The 27,982-nt window shown below is 42.6% G+C and overlaps 1 protein-coding gene, 1 long non-coding RNA gene and 1 pseudogene across 3 annotated transcripts in view; 2 read left to right on the forward strand and 1 right to left on the reverse strand.

Annotated features, from left to right (window-relative positions):
• The window catches only part of LOC146513629 (uncharacterized), a 101,816-nt gene that overhangs the window by 11,663 nt on the left and 62,171 nt on the right, over positions 1-27,982 (forward strand). The gene's annotated exons all lie outside the window — the stretch shown is intronic.
• On the reverse strand, positions 929-15,264 carry LOC146513630 (kinesin-like protein KIF1B; annotated as a pseudogene). The gene is made up of 15 exons (XR_014875217.1): positions 15,123-15,264; positions 13,545-13,745; positions 12,999-13,077; positions 12,814-12,880; positions 10,333-10,437; positions 10,101-10,234; positions 9,939-10,000; positions 9,699-9,844; positions 9,337-9,518; positions 9,173-9,244; positions 8,953-9,072; positions 8,707-8,859; positions 8,288-8,480; positions 5,587-5,740; positions 929-2,366 (listed from the first exon to the last, which is right to left on the reverse strand). The product of XR_014875217.1 is annotated as a kinesin-like protein KIF1B (transcript).
• Positions 3,035-5,398, forward strand: LOC146513631 (uncharacterized). Its single transcript, XM_085165654.1, has one exon. It carries the CDS (start codon positions 3,123-3,125, stop codon positions 4,221-4,223), a length of 1,101 nt encoding a protein of 366 aa, XP_085021780.1. The 5' UTR covers positions 3,035-3,122; the 3' UTR covers positions 4,224-5,398.

The following is a 27,982-nucleotide window of genomic DNA, read 5'->3' on the forward strand; positions in this document are numbered from 1 at the left end:
TCAAGAACACACAAGGAATATTCATCTTGGGTTGTGGGACTGGGTGGGATTTCTGTGCATGAAGAGAATTGTATTTTGACCAGTTTTAGAAAAATCTTATCCAGTCTCAGTGGGAATTTTAGCATATCGAGAAAATTTCATTGTATACTTTATTTCTTAGTATCTGGTTTGTTTTATTCCTGCTGTCCACCTCGTGGAATAAACATGAATGAAACAATACTTTCCTGTCAAAAACAATATTTTAGTCAGGGCTAGTGGAAAGTTTCATATATATCATGAACATCTTTCCTCTTTGTCTTCCTGTAGTTTAGTTTCATTTTCTTACCCCAACCGGTGGAGGCAGATGGCCCCTCCCTGATTCTGGTTCTGCCGAAAATGGAGTTTTTCCTTCCCACTGTTGCCAAGTTCTTGCTCATAGGGGGTCATTTGATTGTTGGGGCTTTCTCTGTATTATTGCACAACCTTTATCTTACCATATATTTCAAGTTTATATGTTGTGAATTGGCTTGATTTAAATCAAATTGAACTCATTCAATTAAAACCAAATATAACTTGTAATCGAATCTATTCAAATGTAAAGTCCTCTCACTCAATTTGGACTAGCACTGAAAAATACACTGACATCCTCTGTTTCCCAATTAGCAGATCAGAGGTTGATGTTTTATTCATGACTCAATACTTGAATGGTTTTATCCTGTTTATAAATAAACATTTAAAAAGGACATTGCTTCATTGTCTGATTCATTCTTTGTCTGTGTCAGTCCTTAATACACACACATGTATACAATAATTCTAGTTGCCACAGTCTCCGGAGACGTGCTCTGTTTTCTCATACTTTTCTTCACTGTTTACCTCATTCTACCAAATAAAATATGCTAATATTTGTAAACAATTATGACTTGCTTTATGCCATTAAAAAAACTGTCTCCATATGAGGACGTGCTTGAAGAGAAAAAGTCACCACTTTGCATTTTACAAATCAAGTAAACAAACACGGGGCTGTTTATCATATAACTAACTTTTAGGTCTGTGGGATGGAAGGATGGGAGCTTTAAATGTTGTGCCTCCATAATTATTCTAGAGTCTTTACAGTGTTCAGCGCCTGCTGTGATTTGGTGCTACATACATAAACTTGAAGGGAATTAATCCACCTGTTCACAGGAGATCACAGGAAGATGACACCAAACATCAGAAGATCTTATTGTGCGCCACAGTAAAAGGGTGGTTTCTTGGGACTAAAGCACATAATAAACTACAGCAGAAGCTCACATAAAGCAGGAAATAAGCAGGCACCACTTGATCTGCTAATGCACGTTTCACACTTTTATTGTTGCCTCATTCACTAACAGTTCAATGGTGCAAGATTACCAAACACAGAATTAGGATATCTGCATGACACATCTGGGGTTAACTGATATTAATTGTCAGAGGGGGAAAATATCATGGCTAGTTTTGTTTGAAAGGCATCAACAGAAAAACACACACAGAAAAAAGTGATGAGGTGAAGAAAGACACAATAAGTCTGCTGTCGTTTTAGATGTCAGCAGCTACTTTGTATAGTCCTATATCTCTGATATTAGAAAACATTTAAATGAGTTAAAATACACCTTTATTTTGATAGAGTTCAGATGGATGCCTCGCATGACTAATGAGTAGATCTTCCAAAAAACACAACAGACTTCTAATTCACTCAAACCGCTTTCTAATAAAGAGGAAGCACTAATGTAACTCACCTCCTCAGTCGAGCTGCAGGGGTTACATTTTAGGTCTCCTTTTCCTTTTTCCACCTCTCTCTTACATTCAAACCCTCTCTTAGTTCACACTAGAACAGGCCACCACACCATCATTTGGTTTAATATGAGTGGAACAACTAAACCGCACAGACTTTATTTGATCAGTTAGGTCAACCTTTTATTAATATCAGGGTTCATACACATCTTTCAGGGTCAAATTCAAGCTCTGTTTAAGCACATTCAAGGTCCATTTTCAAGCTTTTCCAGCACATTACCAAAAAAGAAGAAAGCATGTTTCACTTTGCATCACCTCAGTAAGACCATGTAGAAATTTAAACAAATCATCTTAGGTCGACTTAAATGTCTTTTATGTCTGTTTTTTGTTAAAACAGAGAAAAATGCACCTCACAAAATACTGAAAAAGGAAACGGTTGCCTTACATGCATATAGTGTACAAACTCAACAAACACATTCCTCTTAAAAATTAAGATGTGCAAATGTGAACAAATCAACTTGTTAGAGATCTTCATCTCCACTGTAAATAAACAACAACCCAGAAAACAAGAAAACTGCACCAAACACCACAAACACCAACAAATTAATGTCTTCTCATCAGATATTGAAGCTTCTTTCCTGTGTGACATAAAAAATAGGAGACAGATGTTTGTTTGTTTTTGTTCTTTTTAACTAGTTAAGCACCCACGCCCAGAAAAATGGGGACATTTCATTTTTGAGCAGGAAGCTCCACCTTTTTGTTACCCTTTAGATGAATAGAGTTTTTTAATTAAATGCATATTCTTTAATAAATGTTATCTTTTATAAAAAGTAGGATAATTAAAAAAAACTTGTATTATAGTTCTATTGCGTAGAAAAAAAACTGTCTTGTTTTCTGTTGTCTGTTATATAATATTAGGGATGTTTGTGACAATTAATTTCTTAATGGACTAAACTAACCAATAGTCCACAACTAGGAAACACTGAAATTTTAAGTTAAGTTTGAAAACAGTTTAAAAGAAAAATACCCCATTCCAAAATGTCTTGTGACAATCTCATTGGCTTAGGGAGTGATGATGTCATAGGGAGATCTTAAGAATCTTAAGTCCTTTGATGTTTTTCCTTAAGTAGGGGTGAGAAACAGCAAGTTTTAGTTCGTTTTAGCAGCATCTGTGTTTGCAGCCTACAAATGTTCACCACAGAAACATTTGGAAAGCTTTTCAAAGTCATCGCTTAGAAACTCCAACATGTTTCCAAGAAAAAACACAACCAATTCAAAAAGATTACGCCGCCTCTCCTTCCTGGCGTGGCCGGCCAATTTTCCCAAATGGCGTCTCATCCTTCCAAAGGGCGTTAGAGGAGAGTAGGAAGGAAAACTACCATCTCCAGAAAAAAATGCAACAAATTGAAGAAGAGAAACTTCAACTGGAGGACAAGTGTAGACGAATGGAAGCCCAAAATAAAGAGCTGGAAGACAGACAACAGCGCCAGCCGGACATAAAAATTATTAATGAGGGCTGGGGAATCAAGTTTGCTCAGACCCGAGAGCAAATTGTGCACCTCATTAAAGAAAACAAGCAAAAGAGTGCAGAACTAAAACAAATGACCAACCAGCTCCAAGACAAGAAAACGATGACTGATAAGATACAATGGGATCTCCAATACATGGACCGAAGGAATCAGCTCCTCCAAAGACAGCTCCATGAAGCTGTGGAAGAAAAGAAAGAATTCCTCCAACAGAAGGAAGAGCAGGACAAAAAGCAAAGAGACATGCAGCACGAACTGAAGAGCATGCAGGAAAAATACCGAATGCTGAAAGAAAGCCTGGATGAAACACTGCACCAAAATAAAGACCTTCTTCAACAGAAAGAGCAACAACAAGAAAGACTGAAAGAAGGAAAACGTATCGTCCAGGACTTTGAGTCTAAAAATCTAAAACTGCAAGAGTTTTGTAATCAGCTGGAGGACAAAGCAACTAAAGTGGAAGAAGAAAAGGACAAACTGGAGAAACGCTGCTCACAGATGCAGAAAAGGATCGAGCAAAATGCGAGAAACAACTCGGAGCTCGTTAAGGGGATTTTGGTGGAATTCAATAACTTGAAGCATGAAAACACTCAAATGCAGGCACAAAAACAACAACAAGACAAAATACATGAAGACCTGCAGCTCACGCTCCAAGAAATCCAGAAAAGAAACGAGCAGTTAGAAGACGAGCACAAAGAGGTCCAACAGAGAAATGCAGACATGCACAAGGACAAGCTGATACAGGAGGCAACAGCCAAACAACTCCAAGACAAGCTTGAAGAACAACAAGCAACATTAGAAGAGGTGGAACAAAGATGTGAGAAACTTGAAAAGCAAAACACAGAAACATTCGATGAGTTGAGAAATCTCATCCTGGAGAAAAAAGCGCTCGTGGAAAAGTGCATGAAAAAAAGAAAAAATGGTTCCACTTGTTCCGGAGGAGAGACGCTACTGCTTCCTCACCTGATGTAGCCTCGTCTTGCTCCACCTCTGTTAACCCCCCCAACCAGTCCCGGCAGTTGACTGTCCCCTCCTGAGCCTGGTTCTGCCGGAGGTTTCTGCCCGTTTAAAGGCCGTTTTTCCTCCCCACTGTCGCCTAGTGCTTGCTCAGAGGGGATTGTTGGGGTTTTCTCTCCTCTGCCTTTTTTCTTCATTTACTTGTTTAACTTTTTTCATTATTACTTCATTTTACCTTGTTTCTTTATTTACTTGCTTGTTTAACTTTTCTTTTCAACTTATCTAAAAAATAAACCAATTGAATTTATCCTTTGAGTATTTTTCATCTCATCTTTACAGAATTTTTCCAAAACATTTTCAAACATTCAGATCTGTCTTTTATTTTCTTCTTGAAACCTCATAAATGGTGAACTAAAAACCCGGAATATGGTTTGAAACATTGTTTCAGCTGAAACTGGCACAACATGCTTGAGAGTGTGTGTGTGTGTGTGTGTGTGTGTGTGTGTGTATCACTAGTTAGGTCATCATGTTTAGGCTCATTCACTCCAAAATGATTTAGGCTAAATCTTTAAAACAGTGTCATTGCATACACATTTTCAATTCACTCCAATCGCACAAATGCAGAAATAATTATTTGCAGTATCTTATTTATTATGAGAATGTCATGACTGATCATTTGCACCCACACCACCAAAAACGGGAGCAAAAGCGAGGAGATCATGTTTAATCGGTTATAAGAAAAGGTCAGAAATATAAGTGCCAACATGAGCAGTGTCCACAGAAACCTCTGAATCTCAGCTCAAAGCTCAAATAAACCATTTCTACAACCACCAAACAGTTAAAAGAGCAGTGACGTCACCACCAATCTGTGGTCAGGTAATATCCATATTTTGATTGATGATTTTCTGGAGTTAAATGTGAACCGAAGCATATTTTCAAAGGTGTTATATGCTATAAAATACTTTTAAATAAAATAATCTCTAATTAATTAGGTGTGGAAAATAAAAAAAATCACATTTTTCTATGTTTGAGTCACAGTAACTTCACTGGGCTCATATTTTACTGATTCCATTCTTTACTCGCATGTTTTAAACGCTTAAAGCACTTTCACAGGTTTTTATATTCTTTTGAAAATTCATGTGAACTCAAGCTGTCAGAATTGTGATGTAAGCTTTGATAATTGTCCACATTTGTCATTTTGACGATTATCCGTTTATTTTAATGAATACAGCAAACAGAAAAAAAAAACTAACAAATTAACAAACGCGGCTCCTAATAAGACAAAACCTGATGATGCTGCAAAACGCAGTTAAGTGAGAGGAGGCTGTAAAATGGAATAACTGAAAAAGTGGCAGTGTACAGAGGTGGCGTTCCTCACCCTCTGGGTATCCGTAGAGGTTGTCAACAAAGGTGGAGATGGTGTAGTCGAACGCCGCAGCTGAGATGCCGTCGTTGTCCTCACTGTCGTCCACAAACTTCAGCCCCTCTCCCTGGTTCACTCCTATCAGGATGTCATAGTTTAGGAACTCCCCCTGGTGGAGAAAATAAGGAAGAACATGCTGAGTGCTGGAACAGAGCCTGTGTGCATCACAAGTCTACAACAGGAAGTGCAGCTGAAACACAGCTTTGGGAATTGCCAGCATTTCATTTCCCAGTAAACAAAAAAAAACATTAGCTGTTGGCTAAAATCCCTACTATAAACTGTAAATACTACAAATATGTGCAAAGAGCTGCAAACTAATATTTATACATTGCAAACAATAAACACTTAATCCAAAATAAAAACACCTCTGCACATGAAGTGGAAACGTTTGCTCTGGCAGCGCTTCGCATCAACATGTATATGAGGCACTTTTGAGATTTGATCTGTGCATAGGTGCATCTTTGATGTGCAGCTCAGAGATCCACAATCCAGCACGTTTCTGTTTCTCTGACCGTCAGGCTGCTGACCCGAGGTCACGTCAGAGCTTTATTTTTCATCTATATGTAACAGACAGTTGGTAGCTCTCCTTCCACGCATTTCATACCACACAGCAGGCAGACTGCTGGTTGGTTGACCAGAGTTTTTCAATGCTTGTCTGCATTAACACATCTCGAGAGGCGTAGGTGCCAAAGAGCCGAATGTAGCAGCTGCAGCACACAGAGCAAATATTTTCATGGGGTAGTATCAGAAATAAGACCTTTGAATATGTAGTCCCTTTAACTTCTTTCCTTCTATTAAACCCTTTGACAAACAGCCATCCAGTGTCCTCTGACATGTGCTCTTATCATTTGTTCCTGATGCTCAGATACAATCCTGGACTCAACATATGTGGCTGTGTCTCTGTCCTTGCTATAGATATGTGTTAATGTGCAAAGGTTAAATAAATTATGAAATAAATGCCCTCTGTTACATTTCATAGAAACCTTCATTGTTGAATGATTAAAAGCATAAGAAAAAAATAACAAAGTTAAAATAAAAAATATGAACACAATGAGAGTTAGATGAGGTTTTGATTCAAGAATAAGAATAAAAAATGAACACATGGTTCCCTGTGATGCTGCTGAACACGAGTACTTCACTTCAGAGATTTCAGCCGACACTGGTGTGACAGCGAAGGGAGTCATGTGACTACATCGTAATCTGTCCTGTGGGCCATTTAAAAGCAGCTTTGCTGGCTAACCACTGCCGTCAAAGCAAAACTAAAGAAACATTGCACCTTCATTCCTTTTTCCTTACGTCCTTCTGACCTTTTCACCGTGTTTTCTTTGAGTCTTTACAACAAGAGTGTAAAGTTAATAGCAGTAAATGTCAAGGCTTTCTGATTCTCAGTGAGATAGAGCGAGCTAGAGGAGCAGAGAGGGATGTGTTAAATGAGGGTTAACTAACACACTGATCCCAGAACAGACCGCATGTACAAATCAAATTCTCTCTTTAGTTCGTTTTCATCCTCCTCGTCTCCTTGTAACCCTGTTTTTATTCCTTGAGATGAAAAAGCAGAAAGGGGCCCAAATCTACTCCTGCAGGAACAATCGGTCATTGTTTGTTTTTAAACTGCTGAGATATGAAGCGATCCTCGCTTGTTTGTCTCTAGTTAGTCTGCAGTTTTTATGTTAACACAAATGCATGAGTATTTTACTGACTCACTAACTGACACTGGCACTATCGGCGGTTTAGAGGCGGCGTATGTACACAGATTGAGGAGGATCTAAGTATGACGTGGACGACAGAGGAAATCGGGCGTGGCCCTCCTGTCAAAGTTCATTCCCACTTTGAGTTTTTGTTTCAGAGACGGTTCAGCCTGATGCAAATTCACTGTGAGAAGAAAAATACCCTATAAATCTATTAGCAGCTATGGTTTAGGTAGCAGAGCGTAAACTAACACGTCACTTGGAGATATCTGTAGATTTTTCCTTCATGGTTTCAAATGTAAGCTGGCTGATTTGGTTCATCTTTGTTTTAAACTGAGCAAACCTGGTCTTCTCCTGAGGACTGCTGCAGGTATCATGCGAGCATGTTAATTTAATAAAAAACCAACAACAAAAAAAAAAACAAAATAGAATGAAACTCATTTCAGGAGACAAATAACACTGATAGAGACATTTTCTTTGTACAGATGATTGGCAAACGGAAAGTTTCTAAAGAGTCGTGCACACACAAGTAGACTACTACAACATGCTACTTAGTTAGGGGAGTTTGGGAATGACAACCAAGCTGAACAAAATTAGACCCAAACATTGTCATGGAAACGAAAACACAAAAAGCTGAGGGGAGGGAATAGAGAGGAGGAAAGCTGAGCTGGCAGCGGGGTTGCTGGAGGAAGGCGGGGAGGCAAAAGTTCTGAGGAACTTAAACGTTTTAGTCGCATGAAAAGAGACTTAAGCCACAAGTTGACTTACAAGAGAAAACTGTCAAGAATCACAATGATTAATAAGTTTGAACACTTGGTATTTTCTGTATTTTCAAAGGCTTTTCAGAAAGGATGGAAGCGGTGGTTCTCCCGCGTACCGCTCCGCACGCTCAGTTCTTCGTCAGGCCGCTGCGCCGCCTCGCCAACTTAGATCTGTGGGGAGAGTTTTACGTCTATCCTGCCTCAAACCTTAAGCATGGCCTGCTGGTCTTCACTGTATTCCACCTGTGCTGTGGAGAGGTTGAGGACGCCTCGCTCCACGGGGTCCAGGTCGCTGTTGTAGATGAAGACGTAGGGCTGGCGAACAACCACAAAATGCTTCCCCCATGAGTTAGAGCGAGGCTCCACGAAGCTCAGAAAACCCTTCTTGGACACAACAGATCTGAAAAGAAGAGATTTTATTCATTTATTTATGTTTTAAGAGAGCGCTTGTTTTTCTGAGGAAGAAGCAGTGTTGGTTTGTTTCCAGCTGAAATCATCCAGCCTCAGGAATTTGAATCAATCCACATCATTTCTGCTTGAACTAGAGAACATGAGTGTCGACTTACATTTGGTCTGTGAGACACATGTCATAGTGACAGTATTTGGGTTAATATGGCATTACTCACCCTGGTCGCATTTCTTCAATATCAGGCACCAAGTTGAGGAACTCGTTCTTTGCAGCCCGCGCAAGGTAGGTCGTCTCCAGAGTGGGAACCATCGGGAAGTTTTCATAGTCTGAGCAGGAGGGACTGGAGGCACGTGAGCTGTTCTCAGGGGTCCTTTAACACAAATCACACCAAGTTAGAATCAAATAGATAACCTGTCAATAACCGTTTGCAGATCGAGGTCAATGTTCCTAAAAATATGTTTACTTCTGGTCCATGGAGCCACAGCGGGAGTCCAAGAGAGGGGGAGGTAGAGGAAGGGGTGAGGGTGGCACTGCTGAAGCGCGTCACGGATGGATCACGTCTGATCGGTGAGATGAGAGAAAGCTGAAGTGAAACAACAGCAGGATGAGGTAGATGTTAATATATGAACTCCCTGATGTGACACAGAAAGGCTATTTTTTTATTTCTTTGTATTATTTGTCACCTTGCAGTCACTGATGCTGTTCACCAGCTGGTTGTATTCAGTATTGAAGGTGTGTGTCAGAAGGCGCAGGCACTACAACACAACAGGAACAAGACCGATCAGCTCCGAGCAGAGAAGGAAGAAGGCAGCAACAAGATCGCCCACTAAGCCGACGTTTTTCTCACCTTGGTGGCCAGCTCCTTCTCACGCTTTCAAAGGTGGTGCTGGAGATCTGCGAGGAGATGGAGGTGGACGTGGACAGAGTGCCGGAGCTCACGCTGGGGGACAGAGACTCGCTCAGGGACTTGGTGGTGGGAGCTGTTCCCACGGGAGCCGCCTCTCCCAGAAGGTGACGGATCTTTTCCACCTGGACGAAAGATGGGGGCGAATGTGAGGTGGGGAGAAGAGGGGAGGGTTAGTCATGTAAAGTCTGTACTCTAAGAAAAACTTTTTAGAATAGCACTTTGGTCTTTGAGTTAAAAAGTCATTTTTCCCTCTACGATATTAAACAGAGATTTATTTCTTTATGAATCTTTTAAGGCCCCACCTCCTGCAGCTGCTCCATCTTCTCTAGCTCCCACTGGTGCTCTAGGATGAGGCCATCTCCTCTGAGCCTCCAGCCAGCGAGGTTCTCCTCTCCACGCACGTAAGCCACTGATGTGTCCAGGACCTTCCTCCTCCTCCTCTGCATCCCTGCTCAGGACATGAGCCCTCATTAGGATGAAGCTCTCCACAGAATTATGATAAAACAGCTGCCGTTCTTTAAACATGTTTCATGTCCGCTCACCTGGGCTTCCAGTGTCAGACATCTTACACAAGCTCAGCTCGTAGATCCCAGTCACTCGGTCGCTATAATGAAGCAGAAGTTATGAAGAAGGAAACTTTGTAACAGGGCAGATATCTTTGATTGTGAAACAGAGATGGCCACAGTGCAGCAGCCCAGATTTACCAGTCAGGAGTTTTGGAGTATCCAGTCCCAAAGAGGTTCTTGAGAGAACGGGGTGGGGACATCTTGGCGTCTCTGGAGTAAAAGACCGAGCAGATGTCTTTGGTGATAATGGCAGGCTGGATGCAATGGTCCAGCTGCAGAGAGGAGATAAAGGGTGTGTGTTAGACACGATGACATCAAGAGACTTAAAAACACGTACAAACAGGTACAACACGGCGGAGCAGCGGCTGACCTCCAGATACGCAGATAAGGTCATGTAGATCTTCTCTCCATAGGGAGTGACGCGGTTGAGCAGGAGGGAGTTGTGCAGGGAGCTGTCCCACACTGCCTCAAAGTGCTGAAAAAGACAGAAAGAGGAAACGTTAGCTTGACAGCATTATTGTTCACATTCATCCTTTAATCATGACAAAACGTGAGGAATCGCACTGAGCTGAGACCTTGACAACAGACAAATCAGGAGCCACAGAGTGTCAAGTGTCAGCCGACACCAATCGGGACAATGATAAGAAAGAAATTCATTTACAGACACGTGAAAAAGCAGTTTAAGGTTCTAGATCTGGATTATTACAACACATCATTATTTATTTAAAACAACCCAAAATGCACAAATGACTATAACCAAGTACATCCTGTGATTCAGCAGCTGATGGAACCAACTTTAGCAGCACAAACTTGAGGTAATCATTGTTTATTAGTGTTTCACAGCAGTGTGGACGGATTTCTGGCCCGTTTGTCTTTACAATGTTTCTTCGGTTCATTGAAGTTTGCAGATATTTATTCATTCACAGCTTTCTTAACGTTCAATCATGTTGAAGTCTCAACTTTGAGCCACTGCAGCACCACTCTGTTGTTGCTTTGCTGCTGTGCTCTGGAGTCACTGACCCAACAATGATCTCTTTGACTCTAGAATACTTCATGGCTCACTCAGTGACCTGGACACTTTGCAGGTTCTTTGGCAGCAAAAAAAGCCCAAATAATCATCACCCGAGCAAAACCGTTGGTATGAGGTGTTTGTGCTGATATGCCGTGTTTGGTTTTCACCAATGTTGAAGCTGTGCATTAGGGCTTAGCTTTTCAACTTTGCAAACCTAACCCATGCTGCCATGTTGTATTTAGAGGGAAAATGGTTTCTCCTGGAAGTCTTTCCAAACAGGCCATATTTGTTGAGTCTGTTTCTAATTGCACTGTCATGAACTCCAACATTTAGCATGCTAACTGTGGCCTGTAGAGCCTCAGATGTGTGGGGTGAATTTTCTGGGACGTCCACTCCTGGTAAGATTGGAAACAGTCTTTGATTTTTTTAACTTGTGAATAATCTTTCTTGCTGTAAAATGATCGACTTCAAAGCCTTCCCACATTCATGGGTATCAACAGCTGCTTCTCTCCTCCTCAGTATGTTACCACTTACCTGAATACGCCACACCAGCAAACTGACAGTAGTGGTTACACTTACTGATGATCTAGTGCACTTGATTAGCACTTGGCTAATACTGACCCTCTTAAATAATTATGGAAATAGTCTTGGATGTACTTAGTTTTTGAAACATCTGAATTTCAGCTCAGTGTTTGTTAAATAAATAATGACCTGGTATAATGTGTTTCTGTGCTGTTCATCTGAGGTTGCATTTACCTCATATTAAGACCTACTAAGGACCTGATTTATTTTAAATTCATGTCCTGATACATAAAACCAGAGAGCTCACATAACTGCATATGCTCAGAATAGACAGCACACATGGATACAAATTACTGCCTTGCAGCAGCAATCTTAAGACCATCACTATGAGCTCCATACAAGGTTACACTGTTCCTGTTATTAACAGCAGGGGGCACTATCAGCCACAGACTGAGAGCCAGATATGCTCTGCTGGTGCCTCATTGTTACTGAGGAAAGACTCTATAGTGAGAAACAGCTGAGGGGAAAACACTGATCTGGAAACGTCTGAGTGTTACAGAGGATATACATAGCACTGTGGTTCAGTGTCACACAATCACAAACAAATACAGCAAAGTACTAAAAAGGGTGTTGCCTCCAAAGATCGCTTTTACTGGTTTGGAGCTTAGGAGGCTTAATAACGACAGGCATGAATGAAGACAGATCAGAACAGCTGTTTGATCACAGCATCCAGCACCAACACAATCATCCACACTCAAGAGCCTGTTGGCTTCAGAGTCAGCAGCTGAATGTCTAAAATATGAAATGTCATTTTTTGGTCCATCAGCTACAGCATGAACTGCTTAAAGTGAGAAGCAGCCTGAAGCCCGACAGATTCATCTTTCCAGACTGAAAATATCTCAGAGTGAACCGAGTGCTGCGTTTTCAGTGTGATCTCACAAAGTCAAATCCCTTTAATGATGTTCTGTCCTGTCTTCCTCCATCAAAAGCACACAAACACTATAAAACATTGTTTCTGTGCTTTGAGGTTTTTGTTTTCTACACAGAGGTATAGCACGACTAGACCCTAAAGGTAGGCTGCTCACCTACAACCAGCTCACGAACATCTTTCCAATGGAGCTCGCTGCCCTTCTCGTGGATGAGGGTCACTGTGATCCTCCGCTGGATCCCCTGCAGCAAACATAACAGGAGCTCAGGATCACAGTGAGCACAGCTAGAGCAACATTACGCTTTAAAAGAAGATATTCAACTGTGTACAAAGGAAGCAGTTACCACTGTGTGAGTAATAAGAAAACAACATGTGCACCAATCCTGTACCTGGTGCAGCAGGTAGGTACCATGACAGGGCAGGCCTCCACTGTGATCCACGATGGCTGGGATGTACCTGTGCATGGAGGGAGGAGGTGACACAACATCCCAACTTATAATATTCTTCCTGGAGATAATTTTTATGGTTCCTTTAAAGCTTGTGCGTGAATATAACACTCCAGGTGGATACTCACTCTCCAGTGGGCTCCAGCTCGCTGATCTCAAACCAGACCAGCAGGTCGTACTTGCTGACACACTGACCCAGGTTGGATTTGGATCAGGTTGGACTACTGACCCTTTATACTGAGCCAATAGCTCACACACTTCTATTAAATCTGTCTAAAGAGCCAGTAATCACAGAGGATAGATACTGGAAGCAAACTGAAATGTTAGGAGGAACTAAATCACACATTACAACACCAGTGGCAGCACCCTGCTGTCTCACACATCGGGATCACGGTCCTGTTGAAACGGGCTAATTGCTAAAGCTCACAGTTGCATTCGTCTATACTCAATATGATCGAAAGGAATGTTATTACACTTGAAAACTGCTCTATTCACGTCTTCTTTTGGTGTGAATGATATGTCAGCAAGGTGCAGCGCTCATAACCACAGCAGAGCTTTACCGTGCTACCGCCTGCAGCCACAAAGCACTATAAGAGCACAGCACGACTCTAATCACTACAGCACCAGCATCAAATGTCTGGCTCATTAGCTACAACAGAGTCCACTGTACCAACCATGATGCTTGGGGACAGTTAGCACAGGGTCACTGGCCACTGGGAGGAAGGGGAAGTGAGAGAGCTGGTCAGCCTCGTCCTCCAGACTGGCCACAGCAGAGGACGCCAGGGAGTTGGCGTGCTCGGACAGCGTGTCCAGCACTTTGCCGTTCACATAGCCGCTCACAAGATAGCGGATCAACTCTATCTTACGGGTATGGTCTGGATGTGCGATATTGATGAACGGTGAGAGAGATTGAGGGAGAAAAGAAGAGGAAGGAGGACAGAGTTGGGTAAGAGGATTATATAAATAAGAGATACATACATACATATCCAAAGGAGGTGAGAAATGACAAGGGAAAAAAAGTGGAAGGTCACATGAGGCATGCTTATGTAAAAAAAATCAACATAAAATTATTGATGGCAAAGAACACATTGAAGTGACATGGAAACACTCGCCTGGTTTGGACAGAGGCATGGGAATAGGATAGTACTTCCTGGATGCTGTTGGAGGACTGTTGACATAATAAAAATACCTTTTATCTATATATGCATATAAAATTAGCCAATGTGATTAGAATACAATCGTTTACACATTTCTAACAAAATCTGCTGCATTAAATATGAATTATCACTGCACGACTGGATCTGCTGTTTGACCCCCACCAACCTGGTCCCGTCCTGATATTCTAACTCTGTAATATGCAACTTCTGTCAGTGTTCTGATACTGGAAACTGAATTTCCCAGAGGAACCACCCGAGGGATTAATAAAGTTCTATCTAATCTACATCGACAACAGAAAAAGAAAATCTGCTGCTTGCAACAGCATTGTGTTAGAAGCATTTTTACTGGAGTGAATGCATTTAACTGTACTTGCATCATCTGTTAAAAGTACTTTCATATTGCAATAAGACTGCAAAAAGCAAAGGGGACTGAATTCTACAGTATGTGTATAAGGTGACACATGTATGCAGTTTCCTGCCATTAGTGTAATGTAAACTTGGAATCATCACATATCTACAGGTATTTGTACTGAATGAAATGAGCTGTGGTGATTAAAAGCATTAGCAAAAGCATACTTACTAGTGGCCTTTTCTTCTTAGGTCTGGATCTTGATGCCTCTGGGACTGAAGATCACAGCCAAGTCACCAGTTTCATAAACAATAAACAAACAAAAAGCAAATAAACAAAACACTTTCAGAGATCGCACAACTTTTGTTTTCATCTTCATATGATAATGTTCCTTGAATCAAATCTACCATACACACTCTACTACAGTGTATCAAACTAGTCTAAATACTTCCACAAACAATGACATACCCATCTTTGTCTTTTTGTGGCTTTCACCAAAAACTCTCCCCCTGGTGGATCCTGTGTTGACGTACGTGATTTTGGGAGAAAAACAAAAACAAAATCATTTTAAATGGTTACATTAAATGTAATAATATCAACATTCAATAGATTTGACTGTACATGTATCAACTGGTGTAAAATACATGTTCCTTGATCCTTGGTCAGGGAACATAAATTATTGTCATTTCAAATTCAGCCTGGACTCCAAATATAAAGCATATAATCCATACAAACATACAAATTACCTTTGCTGGTCTTGTTGCCTGCGTGCTCCACTTGCCCCTCTGAAGGGCTCAGTGGGTCATCCTGTCCCTTGTTGAGCTCAATCTTCTCCATCACATTCCTCACTTCCTCCACCTGCGTGGTCCTCACCTCCCGTGCCTCCATAATCGCTGCCTCCTCCTGGTTGTTGATCATTCAAGTTAGTTTACACAATGGGTCAAACTTTTACTTTATCCTGCTTTACGCCTCCTGGTTTGTAGCAGACTAAGTATATATGATGTATGAAAGGGAACAGAGTGGAGTTAAAGTGTGAGGGTGAAGGAGAAGATGTTGTGATTCAGTGATGATGATGATGACCAAACGTCAGTCTGCTGGAAGTGCAAAATGCTACAGACCCCTGACTCCACCAAAACATCGAGCTTAAGACTACATACCTTTTCTTCAAGGCCCGTGTACAATGTGCTCTTTAACCTCTATAAACTTCAAATCCAAGTGTATACACAGATGCCATACTGACAGACTGCAAAGAATTACAAAAGCTTTTGGTAAAACGTCTTATGATGACTATCTAAATTGCATGTGACTTCACTGTGTTGGAACAGATGTACTATAAATGCCAGTTCATCTCACAACAGCTACTGAATGTGTTAATTTAAATCTGTCTAAAGAGCCAGTAATCACAGAGGATAGATACTGGAAGCAAACTGAAATGTTAGGAGGAACTAAGTCACACATTACAACACCAGTGGCAGCACCCTGCTGTCTCACACATCGGGATCACGGTCCTGTTGAAACGGGCTAATCGCTAAAGCTCACAGTTGCATTTGTCTATACTCAATATGATCAAAAAAACAATTTTAACAAACAATTAAAAAAGGAACAAGTAAAAGTTCTACTATAGCCAAAAGAAGACCATTTACAGACTATAGCGCTGTGAAAAAGTATTTTCCTCCTTTCTGATTTCCTATCTTATTCCATATTTGTCACACTTACACGTTTCACATCAATACATTTATAACATTAGACAACAATGTCTGATATTAAACGGCAGTTTTCAAGGGCAAAACGCTATCCAAACATACTTGGTCCTATATGAAAAAGTAATGGCACCGAAAACCCGATACCTTGTGCAACCAGTGTTGCCAACTCCTCAGTAAGGAAAATCGCTATTGGCTGTCCTAAAAGTCGCTAGAAGTCGCCAAATGACGTCATCACCTAAGTTGCATAATTGGTCATGCTAATGTAATTGTAATCTATGTTGTTGTAGAGAGAAATAACATCGTGGAAGAGACATAAAGTGAGTAAAAAACGTCCTAAATGCATTTAGAATTTATTTAGAACTACAAATTAAATTTATTTGAGCAATTATTGTTTTTTTAATGTCACAATTCCATTCCTCCGTGAATCGCAACCTTATCGTGGTGGAGGGGTTTGTGTGTCCCAGGGATCCCAGGGGCTATGTTGTCTGGGGGCTTTTGCCCCCTGGTAGGGTCTCCCATGGCAAATTGGTCCTGGGTGAGGGACCAGACAAAGAGCGATTCAAAAGACCCTTATGAAAAAAACACCGAGGGAACAGTTTACCCTGCCCGGGATAGGGTTACCGGGGCCCCGCCCTGGAGCCAGGCCCGGGGAGGGTGCCCGAGGGCGAGCGTCTGGTGGCCGGGCCTTAGTCCATGGGGCCCGGCCGGGCACAGCCCGAAGAGGAGACATGGGCCCATCCTCCCGCAGGCCCACCACCCGCAGGAGGCGCCATAGGGGTCGGGTGCATTGTGTGCCGGGTGGCGGCCAGGAGCGGAGGCCCTGGCGGACTGACCCCCGGCTGCCAAGACTGGCAATAGGGACATGGAATGTCACCTCTCTGGTGGGGAAGGAGCCTGACTTAGTGCGTGAGGTTGAGAGGTACCGGCTAGATATAGTCGGGCTCACCTCTACGCACGGCTTGGGCTCTGGAACCAGTCTCCTGGAGAGGGGCTGGACTCTGTCTCAGTCTGGAGTTGCCCCTGGTGAGAGGCGGCGGGCTGGGGTGGGTATTCTAATATCCCCTCGGCTTGCTGCCGGTACGTTGGGGTTTTTCCCGGTGGACGAGAGGGTTTGTTCCCTGCGCCTTAGGGTCGGGGAACGGGTCCTGACTGTCATCTGCGCTTATGTGCCGAGTGGCAGTTCGGAGTACCCAGCCTTCTTAGAGTCCCTGGGGGGGGTGCTGGAAGGTGCTCCACCTGGAGACTCTGTTGTCCTGCTGGGAGACTTCAATGCTCACGTGGGTAACGACAGCGAGACCTGGAGGGGCGTGATTGGGAGGAACGGCCTCCCTGATCTGAACCCGAGCGGTGCTTTGTTATTGGACTTCTGTGCTAATCACAGTTTGGCCATAACGAACACCTTGTTCGAACATAAGAGTGTCCATAAGTGCACGTGGCACCAGGACGCTCTAGGCCGTAGGTCGATGATCGATTTTGTAATCGTATCACCAGACCTGCGACCATATGTTCTGGACACTCGGGTAAAGAGAGGGGCTGAGCTGTCAACTGATCACCACCTGGTGGTGAGTTGGATCAGGTGGCGGGGGAGGACGCTGGACAGACCTGGTGCACCTAAACGCATAGTGAGGGTGTGCTGGGAACGACTAGCAGAGGCCCCAGTCTGCGAGATCTTCAACGCACACCTCCGGCAGAGCTTCAACAGCATTCCGAGGGAGGCGGGGGACATTGAGTCCGAATGGACCATGTTCAGCGCCTCCATTGCCGAAGCTGCTGCATTGAGCTGCGGCTGCAAGGTGGTTGGTGCCTGCCGTGGTGGTAATCCCCGAACCAAATGGTGGACACCAGAGGTGAAGGGAGCCACCAGGCTGAAGAAGGAGTCCTATCGGGCTTGGTTAGCCTGTGGGACTCCGGAGGCAGCCGACAGGTATCGACAGGCCAAGCGGAATGCGGCTCGGGCAGTGGCTGAAGCAAAAACTCGGGTGTGGGAGGAGTTCGGAGAGGCCATGGAAAAAGACTTTCGGACTGCCTCGAAGAGGTTCTGGCAAACCGTCAGGCGTCTCAGGAGGGGGAAAGCGGTGCTCTACCTGCACTGTGTATAGTGCTGGCGGAGCGCTGCTGACGTCGACTGAGAAAATTGTCAGGCGGTGGAAGGAATACTTCGAGGACCTCCTTAATCCCACTGACGCGTCTTCCGAGGAGGAAGCAGAGTCTGGGGATGAGGGGAATGACCCGCCAATTTCCGGGGGCGAGGTCACTGAGGCAGTTAAACAACTCCTTGGTGGCAGAGCCCCTGGTGTTGATGAGGTCCGCCCCGAGTTCCTGAAGGCTCTGGACGTTGTAGGGCTGTCCTGGTTGACACGCCTCTGCAATGTTGCGTGGAGATCAGGGGCAGTACCCGTGGATTGGCAGACCGGGGTGGTGGTCCCCATCTTTAAGAAGGGGGACCGGAGGGTGTGTTCCAACTACAGGGGGATCACACTCCTCAGCCTCCCCGGGAAAGTCTATGCCAGGGTGCTGGAAAGGAGAGTTCGTCCGCTAGTCGAACCTCTGATGCAGGAGGAACAATGCGGTTTTCGTCCTGGTCGCGGAACACTGGACCAGCTCTTCATCCTCTCGAGGATACTTGAGGGTGCATGGGAGTTTGCCCAACCAGTCTACATGTGTTTTGTGGACTTGGAGAAGGCATTCGACCGTGTCCCTCGGGGTGTCCTGTGGGAGGTGTTGCGGGAGTATGGGGTGTCTGGCCCATTGCTACGGGCCATTCGATCCCTATACAACCGTTGCAAGAGCTTGGTTCGCATTGCCGGCAATAAGTCGGACTCGTTCCCGGTGGGTGATGGGCTCCGCCAGGGCTGCCCTTTGTCACCGGTTCTGTTCATAATTTTTATGGACAGGATTTCTAGGCGCAGCCAAGTGGCGGAGGGCTTTCGCTTTGGTGGCCTCAGGATCTCATCTCTGATTTTTGCGGATGATGTGGTTCTGTTGGCTTCATCGGGTGAGGGCCTCCAGCTCGCACTGGAGCGGTTCGCAGCCGAGTGTGAAGCAGCGGGAATGAGGATCAGCACCTCCAAATCTGAGGCCATGGTTCTCAGCCGGAAAAGGGTGGAGTGCCCACTCCGGGTCGGGGATGAGGTCTTGCCCCAAGTGGAGGAGTTTAAGTATCTCGGGGTCTTGTTCGCGAGTGATGGGAGAAGGGAGCCGGAGATCGACAGACGGATTGGGGCTGCAGCTGCAGTAATGCAGACGCTGCACCGGTCCGTCGTGGTGAAGAGGGAGCTGAGTGTAAAAGCGAAGCTCTCAATTTACCGGTCGATCTACGTCCCTACCCTCACCTATGGCCACGAGCTGTGGGTAGTGACCGAAAGGACGAGATCGCGGATACAAGCGGCGGAAATGAGCTTCCTCCGAAGGGTGGCTGGCATCTCCCTTAGAGATAGGGTGAGAAGTTCGGCCATCCGGGAGGGGCTCAGAGTAGAGCCGCTGCTGCTCCACGTCGAAAGGAGCCAGCTGAGGTGGTTTGGGCATCTGACAAGGATGCCCCCTGGGCGCCTCCTGGGTGAGGTGTTCCAGGCATGTCCCACCGGGAGGAGGCCCCGGGGCAGACCCAGGACACGCTGGAGAGATTATATCTCTCGGCTGGCCTGGGAACGCCTTGGTGTTCTCCCGGATGAGCTGGAGGAGGTGGCTGGGGAGAGGGAGGTCTGGGCCTCTTTGCTTAGGCTGCTGCCCCCGCGACCCGGCCCCGGATAAAGCGGATGAAGATGGATGGATGGATGGACAATTCCAACCCTGCTCCTTTACCCGGGCTTGGACCGGTGTTGTGCCAAAAAGTGATTGTCTGCCAAAAACTGATTTCCGGTATTTGCCAAAAACTGATTGCTCGTATTTAAACTGCTATAAGTAACTTGTTGGCCTATAATATGTTAAACATATGTCAAATGCATCCCTTATGGATGACATAAAGTCATCTTGAGCCACAAACAACATTCGTGTAACAAGGTAGAAGCTGCAATCAGTTTTTGGCAGTGACTTTTATATAACCTTTATTTATGCAGTTAAAAAAATCTCATTAACATTAAAAATGTCTTTTGTAAGAGTAAGCCAAGAGGACAGCAGAAATGCCAACAAATATTGCAATAGTTCTGTAAAAATATTTTAAGTGGGGATAAAGGACCGGATTGGCTATAATGTAAGTATATTAACACAGAGTTGTAAAGATACTTGAAAAACAGATTTTTTTTTTTATTTCTATATGTAACCCCTTTGTAATCCCTGTTCACCGAAGTCTATTTATGAACATACGTAAAGATATTACACATAAAAAATACACAGAAACATTGGAAATCAGTTTTTGGCAGACAATCACTTTTTGGCACAACACCGGCAAAAGTGACCCGAAATAGGCACTCTGGTGGATTTACTTTGTGTGTGTGTGTTTATAAGTAGTTTTAAACCTTGTGATCCACAAAACAGCGTAAGAGTAAAAGAGTAAAAGAAGAACTGACTGCGTTACAGCACCCGCTGCTTGTTGAGAGTAAAAGCGATATGCGCTTTCACGTCTTTTTTTAGCGACCTTTTTTAGAAAAAAAGTCGCTAGGGGGTCTGAAAACTCGCTAAATATAGCGACAAAGTCGCTAAATTGGCAACACTGTGTGCAACAAGCCTCTAACACAGTGTGTGTATGCTAGCGGCTAATCTAGCAAACAAATGAACAGAGTGGTTTTAGGTGTTGCACAAGGATAAGATGATAAGCTGTGTGTCTTTTTTATAATGACCTGCTTGAATTTACCTTAATCAAAGGAGTGGTCAGTGTGGGTAAAGCCATGAGCAGATAAAGTGGATGAGTGGGACTAGGTAGGTGTGCCGAAAAGAGGCAACAAAGCTGCAGCTGAAGAGTGTGGTGAGTAGGGATGGGTATCGTTTAGGTTTTATCCGATACCGGTGCCAAACCGGTACTTTTGAAACGGTGCCGGTGCTTAAACGGTGCTCAAACCGGTGCTTAAAGAATGGAAAACACAAAATTGGTCCAAAAACCTCATGTTCAGCTGTTTTTTTTGTAAAAAGATAACAATGTTAGTTTTTTCTGCAGCTATGGGGCATATATGGTATCACTCTGGGCTGGAAGCAGTGCTTAAACAATGGAAAAAACACAAACTTTGTCCAAAAACCTCTCATGTTTAGCTGTTTTCCACTTTTTCTTCGGTCATTTTAGCCTTTTTGGCCAGGGTGAAGGGAGTATCTGCCATCAAACAAGAAGACAGCCGCATGTAGCTATGATGGTGTTTGCTAGTTCACCTTACATGCATTAATTTAATAACGCGGTTAGCTTACTCAACGTAAATTACACACGAACAACATTAAGCTACTCACGCAGAGAAGAACGGCTGCTGCTGCATCATCATCCTCATCATTTCTGCTACACTGGCAGGGCTAGGTTCATCGGATTTAAAGTGTGACCTCCTTTGACAGTATCAGCTTAAAGCACTTGTTGCAGGCTGCTGAGTTTGCATCTTTTGCTGTGAAGTACAGCCAGACTTTTGACCGCTTTGCCTTGGGCATTTTTAATCTGTAGCTCTGCTCTAAAAGAACGTACGTACCTGGACCCGCCTACTATCCTCGAAACGTAAAATGATTGGCTAGAATCTAAAGTGTATCATTCCATACCAGTTGGTGGCGGTAATGCACCTTTCAGTTGTTTGCCAACCGCCAATAGAAATGTAAGGAAGAAGAAAGTGTATCACAGCTCAGGAAAAAAAAAGCACCGAAATAAAGCACCGAAATGCGCGCTGCTTTTCGGTCTGGTTACTACCGTTTATGTCAGAACCGGTGCCATGATGGCACCGGATACCGGTACCCATCCCTAGTGGTGAGAACATGGCGCCGCCAGCAGGTTTCTGGCTTTGGCATGGTAACATGTACAACATTGGCAGTCCCATTTTGTGAAAGCCAATAAAAAATAGCTATGTTTCCATGTGTCATTTGTGTGGAACAATACTGCACAAGAAGCTAAATAGATTTTAAAAAGTGAAAAAAAAAAGTTGAACAACAGAAGATAAATGTCCTTTTTTTTATAACATTAACTGGCCGGCTGTGTGGTGCACGGCCTTAAGAGGCCAGCATTCAGACCCCAGAGTTTAACGGCCATGTTCGAGTCTCTGACGGTCCGTCTGCTACAGCGGGGTAGGCCGAGCGAAAGACGAAGCTCCGGGCTCCTCCTTTTTCTGGCTTTTTTTTTTTTTTTTTTTCATTCACATTTATTTACATTTATTTAGATATCAAGCTGCAAGTAAAAGCTCAGGGAAACACTTTTAAGGCGGCCTTTAAGGTACCCTATATATGTCCTTTTACATCTTATCACTTCATACAGTGCTATGGGCCAGTCTACACCTGCTACTTTCTGCACAAGCTTTTATCACACATGACCCACTGTTTACAGGTAAGAAATCCAGTGTCAGTAATGTTAAAGTGGCTGTGTGGAGTAGCACAACCACTGCTAATATAACACTTTTTACATGCATTTCTACATATTACAGTGTCTTTTACCGTCTTGATGGTGCTAGCTTAAAGTCATGCTGTAAATGTTAGCTTGTAGTAAAACATATTCAAACCATGTTAGGACAAAAATATTGGTTTCTATCATGACTAGTTAACAGAAATGTTAACTGCCCACGCCTTACTGTAATCAGATTACTCGTTACTAAGTAACGAGTTGCTAAGTAACGAGTAATAAAGGGGATTACTATTGCAAAAAAGGTAATTAGATTACTGTTACTTTCCCGTAAGCACCCTGCGTTACTGCGTTACTAAAACCGTAATTTCTTTGCCAGAGTGTCTCATGACAATAACAGCTGTGTGCAGATCAACAATTGATAATCTATCCAGGAGTGCGGAGAGAGTATGACCGTGCAGCGTTTAAAGCGTGGAAGTACTGACCTTACTTTGAGTTTGATTCCATAAAAAGTGACAAAAACTTATTTTTACAGTGAAAAAAAACCCTTAACTTCCAAGCAAGCACCGAGTTCGCTACTATGGGATTGGAAATTCACAGAGAGACTCGCGGATTCTTCCACTGACCGCTGCGGCACACCTGCACCAGGTCCAGGGCAAACATCCGCCTGCTATACAGGTGAAAATAGAGCAACAGGACCGCTGAGTCTTTGATTTTATTTATTTCTGCTGTGTTTTACTTGCATTTATTTGAAAGACTGAGTGTAAACACAAATTTTTTTTATTTCATGTGCTGGAATGTGCAGAAAATAGGTTTAAATGTTAAACAAATTTCTTCTAGTCAGAATGTTGCATATAATTAAATTTTTGCTTGATGCATAAAGTTAAAAGATTAAAACTAATAAAACAAGTTTTAGTTTCCTTAATACTTTAGAGGAGAACTGGACTGCAGATCAAAAGGTCCTTAATAGCTTTTTGTCCTCCCCGACCCTCAAAGCCAAACCAGCCATGAGAGCTGATGAGACACGATTTGTAAAAGTGACATTATCAGAAACAAAGGGGAGCAACAATACTTCATATTTGCATTCTTTAGAGAAAAGTATTTGAAAAGGCTGTCTGCTGTTTTGGATTGATGTCCTTCTCCTGAGGCTCAAAGAAGTAGGGCAGTGTCACGGTCCTTTTGGCAGCAGAAAGCTGCTGAGTGCTGATGATCAGTAATCTGTCTCATTCTCAGGTTTTGCAGCTAAACTCATCTGATTTATAACTAATTTACAGAAAAACTGGGATGGGATAAAAGTTGACCTGGATCCTCAAACTCCTGGAAAGCCACTGACAGGTCAAAATAAGTAAGCATATAAAACATGACATGATTGTGAGGTTCATCTGCAGCACCTTTATCTCTGTGAAATGTTTGCTGATTTAAAATTTTCCCTACTAAACAGGAAGGAGTTTGTGGAGGCCTATGTGAATCATGCCTTCAACACATCAGTGGAGAGTCTGTTCCAGGAGTTCAAGCGAGGCTTCTTCCTGGTGTGTGACCAGGATTTGGTGAGGCTGTTTCGACCAGAGGAGCTGCAGGGAGTGCTGGTCGGCCAGGACGTGTATGACTGGGAAAAGTTCAAACAGGTACAGTCAGCCAAACAGACACAGGCTGTAGTTTCACAGCTGTCCTGTAGCACAATAACTGTGTACTGCATACTGCCAAAAGCACTCAGTCGGCTGCTTTAACACAAATATGAACTTGAGTCACATCTCAGTCTTAATCCAGACTTTTGTATGATAGTATAATATAATAGTCAGCCCACCCTTCGCAGCTATAACTGCTTCAACTCTTCTGGGAAAGCTTTCCACAAGGTTTAATTGTGTTTATGGGAATTTTTAAACGATTCTTCCAGAAGTGCATTTGTGGTGTCAGACACTGATGTTGGAGGAGAAGGCCTGGCTCATAGTTGCTGCTCTAATTCATCCCAAATATGTTCTATCAGGGTGAGGTCAGGACTCTGTGCAGGCTAGTCCAGTTCTTCTACACCAAACTCACTCTTCCATGTCTTTATGGACCTTGTATTGTGCACTGGTGCCCAGCCATGTTGGAACAGAAAGTGGCCATCCCCAAACTGGAAGCATGAAATTGTCTTGATATGTTGAAGCATTGAGAGTTCCTTTCACCGGCACTAAGGGGGCGAACCCAACTCCCGATAAACAGCCCCACAACAAAACCGCTCCTCCACCACACTTTACACTTGGCACAGTGCAGTCAGACAAGTTGGCAACCACCAAACCCTGACACATCCATCGGATTGCCAGTCAGAGAAGTGTGATTCGTCACTCCAGTAAACACATCTCCACTGCTTTAGAGTCCAGTGTTGAGATGCTTAAATCACTCAAGCCTCCATTATGATATGTTACTGAAATCACACTGTATCATATAAAACATTCGATTTTTCTGCACTTTACCAAGATATATTAGAGAGCAGCATTGTTCTGATTAATATACTGTAAAGCTGCTTTATGGTTGAGTTAGTCATCAAATGCAAAAGAGACACAACACCTCAAATTCTGACAGATGATTTTAAGTATAATGACAACGTAGTGACTCTCTTACTATAATCTGAATAGGTCAGTAGATCTGACGAATATACCTTAATAACAATATTTCAGTCAAATTAAAGATTCTTCATAGCCTGGTTAAGCCTTTTTAAAAAGCCATGTGTTTTTGCACTGGGCCCTGATTCTGTTTTTATTATGCTTGTTCAAAGTACAAAAACGTATGCCAAGGAAAGTGGGCCAAAATTCCTCCCAAAGCTGTAAAGATTCATTACCAGTTATCACAAACACTTCACTGCAGTTCTTGCTGTCAGGATGCTTCCACCAGTTAATACATTTAGAGGTCAATTGCTTTTTCACATAGGGCCAGCTAGGCTTGAATATTTTTTTCCCTTAATGAAGGAAATTATAAATTAGCAATTGTGTTTACTTATTACACATAAATGTGACAAATATGCAAAAATACTTTTTCCTGTGATGTGATGATGATAAGATGTATGCAAAAGTTTTCAAATTCACTAAAAAGTTGTTAATTATTTGCTTAATGAGATAACATTTTTAGTATAAGCTAGCTTAGGTGAGCCAACCAAATGACCAAAAATGATGAGCAGTGCTATCTTCATATAGAATTGTGAGAATTTTTTGGATATTGATGAGCTTTTTCACAATATACTGACATTGATAGCTGTCTAACTATCATTAATTAAGTAAACTTATATTTTCTTTCCATTGTTGTTCTTCAGGGTTCCTGACTGGTTTTAGAAGAGCTCCAATTCTTGGCATGGACCAGGTCCATATGGAGGTTCGGGTTAAGCAAATTCAGAGCAGCACCTGTGATCAGCACTTCCCTGAGTCAGAGACATGTCACTCTAATCTGTATCTGCCTTTTTACTCAACTAAGGAGATCATGCGAGACAGACTGACAGAGGCCCTGCTAGCAGATACAGATTTCACACTGTGATGGTGGATCGTATGCAGCTCTAAAGGAGCGTGCACTGTGTCTGTGCTGAGGATAATTTCAGGATAATTTACACTGTGCATTACAATAATATTACACTATAGCAAATGCAAAAAATTCAACATCCCTACATAAGACAGCTGTGTAACAGCATCAGCATCATAAGGCACTTTAGAATTATCTGACTTTTCTTAATATGTCATAATTTATCCAATAATTTACTGCTAAAGTTAAAACTAAAGTTACTGCTGCATTATAATTCTTATGAATCAAATCTAATTTTTATGCTCAGACAAACATGAACAGGAGAATGTTTTGCTTTATAACTACTATATTGCTATAAACATCTGACTATGTAATACAATCCAATAGAGCACTTCTGTATTATTTATCACTTTATTCTTTGTGTTTTGTTTAATTCTGGTGGGGTTGAATTATTTCCAATAATAAATGTTTAACATATGTAACATTGGTTATTTGTTGGAACAATAAAAATGTTGCTTACCTGGTGTCAGTAAATCACTAATTACTGCAGTCTAAGGTTTCCTTAACACGATGTGAAGAAGAAAGAGTCCAGTAGTACAATAGAGTCACAAGTGATGAAAGCTGGGACATTTATTTGAAAAAAAAATGTTTTTCATAGTATATGTTGAAAAAGCAAGCATAGTTTCTTCCAGCCAGACAGATGCTATAGATAATAACAAGTCATCACTTATTATGATCTAATCTAATCGAATAACTAGATCAGCCTACAAATGCAGCTGATCTGTAAAGTCAGCTTACAGAAATATATAACCGCATATCATCTACAAAGAAACAAAGCTTTATTACATAAACTCGTTTGTGGCCAATGTGAAGCATCTAACAGAAAGAGTAGCAAGGTCGAATGCATATCCTTGAAGCACACCACAAATTTTCAAGTTTCTAAACAATGAATTACCATGGGACAAGTAACCACAGTAAAATATCAGTGGCAGAGAAATAAAGCTACTACTCTTTAAACAAAATGGAACAGAACAGTTCATGATTTGACCAAAGTGTGATTGTAAATCACTACTTTTATCTTCCAAACAGGAAGGAGTTTGGGGATGCCTACGTGAATCATGCCTTCAACACATCAGTGGAGAATGTGTTTCAGGAGTTCAAGAGAGGCTTCTTCCTGGTGTGTGAGCGGGATTTGGTGAAACTCTTCAGGCCAAAGGAGCTGCAAGAAGTGATGGTGGGCAAAGACTTCAGTGACTGGGAAAAGCTGAAACAGGTAAACAGCTGTTAGTGACACAAAGATGTAATTTGTCTGCAATTCTTTTATCACATCCCATTATTGTGAATGAGTTATCTTTGGTATATCTAACAGTCTCTTTCACTATGATTAGAACACACATTATGAAGGTGAATAAAGCGCAGACCATCTCACCATACAGATGTTTTGGGAGGTCTTTGATGAACTGACTAAAAACAAGAAGAAAGCTTTCCTTTGTCAGTACTGTATTTCATGTTAACGTGTAAAACAATAAGTGTGAATCTTATTCTTCAGTATGTCCAAAGAGTCACAACAAAGCAACGAATATCAGGGAGTTAAAAAAGTAAAATATTGGGGTTTTATGACCTGAGTTTGATGGAAAAAGCATTTGACCAACAGCTGAGATGGTTGAGCACTAACGCCTGAATTGACAGACTGATTTCAGATGTTGTGCACAAAAATTAACACATAAAAAAAACCTCACTGAGTTTGACTTTTTTCCTCCTCTGGGGTTTGTGACAGGATTTGACCGCGTGCCCATTCTCAGTATGGACAAAATCAAGATGCAAGTCAAACACACACACGTGCTTCTTAACCTTGGAGCTGCCGTCATATTCAACTAAGGAGATCATGCAAACCAAACTCACAGAGGCCCTGAGCAACAATAAGATTATCCTTAAGCGATCAACAATAAATGTTTTTGGTTTTTTGACT

Source organism: Neolamprologus multifasciatus, chromosome 7 (genome assembly GCF_963576455.1).
Source record: "Neolamprologus multifasciatus chromosome 7, fNeoMul1.2, whole genome shotgun sequence".
Lineage (NCBI taxonomy): Eukaryota > Metazoa > Chordata > Actinopteri > Cichliformes > Cichlidae > Neolamprologus > Neolamprologus multifasciatus.

Excerpts from the sequence above, each read along its gene's own strand:
- LOC146513631 (XM_085165654.1), top strand. The coding sequence starts at position 3,123 with ATGCAACAAATTGAAGAAGAGAAACTTCAACTGGAGGACAAGTGTAGA.